Genomic DNA, 8,028 nt, shown 5'->3' on the forward strand with positions numbered 1-8,028 from the left:
AACCAAAGAAAATAATGTTAAACCCAAGGGACTAATATTATAAATCCAACATTGGTAAACCCTAATATAAATATTAGAAAAACAAAAATAAACATGGTTTATTTTCATGGTGAGAGAATCCTTGTCACAATGTAACATTCAACCATGGTTGGCCATGGTTTCCTATGATTGACAATGGTTGACCATGATCAATATTATAAACCGAAGGGAATAATAAACCTAAGACATTGATATTATAAACCCCAAGGAATAATAAAACTATGATATTAATGCGAAAACCCCAAGGGATTATGAACCCAAGGGAATAATATTAAACCCATGAGACTAATATTACAAACCCAACATTGTTAAACCCAAATATAAACACTACAAACACTAAAATACTAACACACAAGGCCAGCAAAAAAAACATGTGTGCCGGGCATGCGACCCATCAACCTACTAGCAATGGAAACATGGTTTATTTTCATGGTGAGTCAATCTTTGTCAAAATGTGACATTCAATCAAGGGACTAATATTATAAAACTAACATTGGTAAACCCAAATATAAATACTACAAATACTAAAATAAACATTGTTTATTTGACAGTGAGACAATTCTTGTCACAATGCGACATTCAACCATGGTTGACGATGTTTCGCTATGACTCACAATGATTTACCATGATTTATATTATCGACCAAAGGGAATAATAAACTCAAGGGATTGATATTATAAACCCAAATGAATAATAAACCCAAGGGATAAATACTAAAACCCAAGGGATTATGAAGCCAAGGGAATAATATTGAACCCATGGGACTAATATTATAAACTTCACATCGAGTAAAGGAAAATATCAATACTACAAACACTAAAATAAACACACTTTATTTTGATGATGAGACAATCCTTGTCACAATGTGACATTCAAACATGGTTCACCTTGTTTGGCTATGATCTATATTATAAACCTAAGGGAATAAAAAAACCCAAATTTTGATATTGTAAACCCAAATGAATAATAAACCGAAGAGAGTAATACTAAAACCCCAAGAAAATATGAACCCAAGGGAACAATATTAAGCCCAAGGGACTAATATTATGAGCACAATATTCGTAAATATAAATATTACAAACACTAAAATAAACATGGTTTATTTTTATGGTGAGACAATTCTTGTCAGAATGCGACATTCAACCATGGTTGACCATGTTTGGCTATGATTGGAAATGGTTTATAATGATGATATTATAAACCAAAGGGAATAATAAACCCAAGGGATTGATATTATAAACGAAAATGAATAATAAACTCAAGGGATTAATACTAAGACACTAGGGATTATGAACCCAATGGAATAATATTAAACCCAATGGACTAATATTACAAACCCAACATTCGTAAAACCAAATATAAATATTACAATGTCTAAAATAAACATGATCTATTTTCATGGTGAGACAATCCTTGTCACAATGTGACATTCAACCACGGTTGACCATGTTTGATATTATAAACCTTGATGGAATAATAAACCCAAGGGATTGATATTAAAACCCTAATGAATAATAAAACCAAGGCATTTATTTTCATGGTTAGAAAATCCTTGTGACAATGTGACATTCAAGCATGGTTTACCATGGTTGGCTATGATTGACAATGGTTTACCATGATCGATTTTATAAACCTAAGGGAATAATAAACCCAAGGGATTAATATGAGAAACTGAAAGGAATAATAAACGAAGGGATTAGTACTAAAACCCCAAGGGGTTATGAACCCAAGGGAATAATATTAAACCCAAGGGAATAATACTAAACCCAAGTGACTAATATTATAAATCCAACATATATAAACCCTAAGACAAATATTATAATGATTGAAATAAACATGATGTACCATCATTGATTTTCATATTGAGACAATCCTTATCACAATTCCATGTTGGACCATGGTCGACATCATAATAAACCGTGTTTGACTTAGGAATAATAAACCCATTTGATTGATATATAAACCCAAGGGATTATGCACCAAAGGGAATACTATTAAACAAAAGGGACTAATAATATAAAACCAAGGGAATAGAAAACCCAATGGATTGATATAATAAATCCAAAGGAATAATAAACCCAAGGGATTATTATTTATTTTCATCGTGAGACAATCTTTGTCACAATGTGACATTCAAACATGGTTGACCATGGTTGGCCATGATTGACAATGGTTTACCATGATCGATATTATAAACCTAAGGGAATAATAAACCCAAGGGATTAATATGAGAAACCCAAAGGAATAATAAAATGAAGGGATTAATACTAAGACCCCAAGGGATTATGAACCCAAGGGAATAATATTAAATCTAATGGACTAATATTATAAACCCAACGTATATAAACCCCAAGGCAAATATTATAAAAATTAAAACAAACATTATCAACCATCATTGATTTTCATATTATAAACCTAAGGGAATAGTAAATCCAACTTATTTACATTAATACTAAAATCCCAAGGGATTAATACTAAAACCCCTAGGGATTATGAACCCAAGGGACTAATATTAAGCCCAAGGGATTAATACTAAAACCCCAAGGGATTATGAACCTAAGGGAATAATATTAAGCCTAAGGTACTAATATTATAAATCCAAAATTGATAAACCCAAATATAAATACTACAAACACAAAAATAAACATGGTTTATTTTGATCGTGAGACAATCCTTGTCACAATGCAACATTCAAACATGGTTGACCATGGTTGGCTATGATTGACAATGGTTGACCATGATTGATATTATAAACCTAAGGGAATAGTAAACCCAACGGATTAATACTAAAACCTTAAGGGTTTATGAACCCAAGGGAATAATATTAAACCCAAGGATATTATAAACCCAACGTATATAAACCCTAAGACAAATATTATAAACATTGAAATAAATATGATGTACCATCATTGATTTTCATATTGAGACAATCCTTATCACAATTCCATGCTGGACCAAGGTTGACATCATAATAAACCATGTTTGACTGACGAATAATAAACCCAAGCAATTGATATTATAAACCCAAGGGTTTAATACTAAAACCCCAAGGGAATACTATTAAACAAAAGGGACTGATAATATAAATCCACGAGAATAATAAACCTAAAGGATTGATATAATAAAACCAAAGGATTATTATTTATTTTCATGGTGAGACAATCCTTGTCACAATGTGACATTCAAGCATGGTTGGCTATGATTGACAATGGTTTACCATGATCGATATTATAAACCTAAGGGAATAATAAACCCAAGGGATTAATATGAGAAATCCAAAGGAATAATAAAACAAAGGGATTAATACTAAGACCCCAAGGGATTATGAACCCAAGGGAATAATATTAAATCCAAGGGACTAATATTATAAACCCAACGTATATAAACCCTAAGAAAAATATTATAAACATTAAAATAAACATGATCCACCATCATTGATTTACATATTGAGACAATTCCTATCACAATTCCATGTTGGACCATGGTCGACATTATAATAAACCATGTTTGACTTGAGAATAATAAACCAAAGCGATTGATATTATAAACCCAAGGGATTAATACTAAAACCCCAAGGGATTATGAACCTAAGGCAATATTATTAAACAAAAGGGACTGATAATATAAACCCAAGGGAATAATGAACCCAAGGGATTGATATAATAAACCAAAAAGAATAATAAACCCAAAGGATTAACACTAAACCCTCAAGGGATTATGAACCCAAGGAATTATTAATATTAAAAAGTTGAAGAATGAAGAAAACCAATAATTTGATATTATAAACCATTGGGAATTACTAAACCCAAGTGAAAAATATTAGAAACCAAAGGGATCAAAAATGGCAAGGAATTAACAGGAATTAATTTTTTGAACCACATTGTAAAAGAGTTGTCTTTAATGTGACTTTTTAGAGTTTCTAGTGCCAAAATCCGACGGAAACTTTTGTGGTGAAATCTTGATTTGTGTTATTTAAACTAGTTTTTGGTGTTATTCAACACCTTGAAAAACCCCTCGTGCACTTCTATTGTGCAGGGGTTACCCATCAAACTTGTGATTTCAATGGATTCTTGCATGATTTTAGAGAAAAGACCAGGAAAATCCACAGGAAAAGCTTCCAAAAATTCGCACTAAAGACAACTCACATTGTAAACCATTAAGACATCAATACAAAAAATTAATATGAATATATTGTACTATAATCATTAAAACATGATAAATCAATTAGACATTAATAATAACACATTTATATTAACATTGACTATATTTATTGGTTGTTGCAAGAGGTTATTGAGTATGTTTGAGTAATGGTTGACTTGATTTGAATATGTTTGTCTATATTTGATTAATGTGGTTGAATATATTTGATTATTAATATTAATTAAAAATATTAAAAAGAGATTATGTTTGAACAACATTAGTTTAGTCTTCTCATTTTTCAATGTTTCATTACAGCATTTGATAAATTACAATGTAATATAACATAAACAATATTAGTTATCATTAATGATTAATTATCAAAAGTAAAATTAAAGTTTAATTTGATATTTTTAAAAATAAAAATGACCAAAAATATATTTTTATTAAATTTTATTCATCCACAATTTTTTATTTATAAAATAAAAATCCTAAAATTTATATATTTAGAAGTACACATATTTACCTATAAATAATAACTATACAAATAATAACAACTACAACTGTGCATGGGGATTTTAGGGTTAGGGTTGATCAAAAATAAAAAATGTATTCACTTTTGTGAATGTTTAGAGTAGGCTTTAACACCGCACCTGAGATCTAGGTTTAGGGCATGGGAGTTTTAGGGTTAGGGTTTATGTTGAGCAACTATGACTGTCATTCGTAGCTATATAGGCCTCGGCAATGGCGTTGATTAACAGAATAAAATTTGGGATGCTAAGTTGTGGGTTACGATAAAATACCTGGGTCAAATCCTGTAGATTCCATCTCCACAAATGAGGATGCTGGTCAAATCATGTAGATGCCATCTCTGCAAATGAGGATGCTGGTGTGGTTGCTGGATAATTAAAATCATTGTTACTGATTCTGATGGATAACAATTCAATTCGATTCCATATAAATATCAACTACCCTCCAGACATGGAATCGATTCCATATCGATAACCATTCAATTGTTGTGATCACTACAATAGTGTAGACTTTCGACTTTTTGCAAATTCTTACAATATAACAAATTTTATTTCCACGATTCGTGAAGGCTTATGAGCTACCTGAGCGAGTGAGCAAGGGATAAATGAGGCCATAAATCTTAAATCAAATTCGCAAGATGAATACCTACAACATGACCAGTTTTATTCCATGATTCCTGGAGGCTTATGAGTTACGTGAGGAAGGCAGAAAATGAGGCCATAAATCTTAAATAAAATTTGCAAGGTAAAGGTGGCCGACCATGATGTATCACTCTCAGTGACATGTTGATCTTGAGAAATTGAAACCGAGTTTTGATCTCTTGAAATAGACCATCGGACGCAAAGATAATATGAACACGGGGCCATTACACAGCCACATTTATGACAAATGTACACAATTAGAATATTATAACACATATTCCCATACCTTAGTTTCATAAGTTTCAAAATGCAAAGAGACATTAGTTTCATGCTTTTTTGACATTAATTTTTTAATTTCATTTTTTCTTATCATTTTTTAGCCGGGGAGAATGCCAACAGTCAATCTTTTCATGATTAAATGATGGGATAACTGTATGTTGCAAATATGGAAGGAAAAATGTTGTTCCATCCTATATTGTTTCATATTCTTTTTATTTTATTTTTTAATATTATTTTTGTTAATCTTCATACTTGGAGATAAATGACAGTAAAATTCTAATCTCATTTGATAAAAAATTTATTTACTTAGGATTTAAATCCCTGATTTAGATATGCAAGGAAGTTATGACTTTTAATTTTAGATATGCAAGGAAGTTATGGCTTTTAATTTCAGTGATTGATCCAGTGACGACAAGAATATGTCGGCATCTTTTAGTTTAGACCATCAAATCAAAGGGATTAATTAGCAAAATGATTAAAATATGGCAAAGGTCTCCAAGAATACAATACAGCACAGATGGGACGGGGTTTAATGATTAAATATGGCACAGGTCTCCAAAAATACAATATAGCACAGGTCCCCTAAATTTTGATTTCATAATTAACCAAGAATACAATACGACACAGGTCTCGTGGACTGGTTAGAAGAGACGGGATCGTCGTTTGGCACATTAAAATTACTTGCCAATTTCCGCAACTCGTACTCTTCTAGGTGTTCCCGGTCCGCCTTGAAACTAGTGGTCACAGACTTCCCTCTTCCTGGTTCGTACATGAAAAACTGAATGACAAATACGATTGATTGGAAACTTTCGCAAGCTCTTCGCATGTTTGAGTTTTGAATAAATGTTTGCGTTAAAACAGGTTTGATTTAATCTTCGTACAATTAGGTTTCGAATAAATGTGTAGTCATTTCCTTACTCTAATATTTATAAAATTATCTATAATTATTTACTTTAACATTTATAACATCATCTTTAATTATTTATTAAATCATTTAAGATCCCTTAAAAGATATCCAAATTGATGCATATACCCCTTAAGTTTTCCAAAATAGCATTACTCATTTGCAAAGTAGAAGTAAAACACCTTTGGCTTTTACAGGATAGAACTTCTTGCGACCATGCACGCAATGGTATTCTTATTATAAATATGAAAATACAATCAACATGATTGTAATACATAGAAATCGGTTTACTACATAGAAATCGGTTTACTAACGATGTATTTTATGTAACGACCAGAGAATTCAGTATGATAAACTTCTAATCAAGGGCAGAATATAATGTTGTAATTAGCACCAGAAGCGCAAGCGTGGGTTTTAGTGTCATCAGTGGGATATAGGTAGGCATCTGGGCACTGGTCCATTTTGCAAGTCAGTGCTTTGCAGCTACCGTCGGAGGGAGTTAGGGAGAGAGGGACATTGAAACCATCAATTACAGAGAGGTCATAGAAATCTTGATTGTTGCCCCCATTCAGAGTATATTCAACCAGCGTTGTAGGAGACTGTCCCGAGAGCGTACAGCTGAACACGCCACCGCAGTCACCAGTGCTGCAGCTTCCTTTACCAAAGGCATCGAAGGAGCATCCAGTACGTCCCCAAAATCTACCTGAGCTTGTTCCTGCGGGCACGTCAACACTCCATGATTGACCCTGCCCCAACGCTTGACCGCCACCTACGGGAATTCCTGCGGCCCATACCGTGTATGAACACTGGTTCTGGATCACAAACGTCGCACCCGTAGCTCCTGCAGTTACAAAAGCAAAAAAATATTTCTTTATGATATCAAATATTTCTTTATCATATCTCAACTCATTTACGTACATAAAATACGATGCAATGAAGTCAAGGGATTACTGTAACCTTACCTTGAAGACAAACGTTAAATATCAAAGCTAGTATTGCTGTAACATAAATCGAAACTGGTAATGTTCTTGCCCCCATTGCAACGTCCACCACCAAGTAATTAAACACAAGTACTAAACAACGAAGGAATTGCGGTTGAGCTTATTTGATGTTGTATACCACGAATGGCACTCTATATATAGGCGGGGCTAGCCATCCCAATCTTGGTCTTAGCGTAGCATATACTGCACGAAATTCTTATGAAGGTTGATCCCCCCTAGTTGGGCGGCGTGGGATGAATCAGAAGATGCGCTAATCGCTCCTGGACATCCGGGTTTGTTCCAGATGTTCCGGGTCTTCTTAAACTAGCGATCACGAAATGCTGATCCACACTGAGAGTGTGGAAAAAATTACTAAGAGAGAGGATAAGGAAAAAAACGTGACGTTGAGTATTTCATGAATGTTTTTCTATATAATTAAGTAAAATTAATTAATTTTATTTTTTTAATCAAATTTTAAAATATTTTTTAAATCTACAATTAAATAAAAATTAAAATG

The 8,028-nt window shown here is 32.6% G+C and overlaps 1 protein-coding gene across 1 annotated transcript; it reads right to left on the reverse strand.

Moving 5' to 3' along the window:
* Positions 1-6,668: 6,668 nt before the first annotated feature.
* LOC149204180 (thaumatin-like protein) lies at positions 6,669-7,648 on the reverse strand. Its single transcript, XM_089393230.1, has 2 exons — positions 7,494-7,648; positions 6,669-7,372 (listed from the first exon to the last, which is right to left on the reverse strand). The coding sequence occupies exons 1-2, from the start codon at positions 7,567-7,569 to the stop codon at positions 6,894-6,896; spliced, it is 555 nt and encodes a 184-aa protein (XP_089249356.1). The 5' UTR covers positions 7,570-7,648; the 3' UTR covers positions 6,669-6,893.
* Positions 7,649-8,028: the final 380 nt, after the last annotated feature.

This window comes from Pinus tabuliformis, chromosome 1_2, assembly GCF_031772625.1.
Source record: "Pinus tabuliformis cultivar Carrire ecotype Pingquan chromosome 1_2, CPIR1, whole genome shotgun sequence".
Lineage (NCBI taxonomy): Eukaryota > Viridiplantae > Streptophyta > Pinopsida > Pinales > Pinaceae > Pinus > Pinus tabuliformis.

Coding starts and splice junctions, on each gene's coding strand:
- LOC149204180 (XM_089393230.1), bottom strand. CDS start 7,569: ATGGGGGCAAGAACATTACCAGTTTCGATTTATGTTACAGCAATACTA. Junction 7,373..7,493: donor ATTTAACGTTTGTCTTCAAG/GTAAGGTTACAG, acceptor TTGTAACTGCAG/GAGCTACGGGTGCGACGTTT.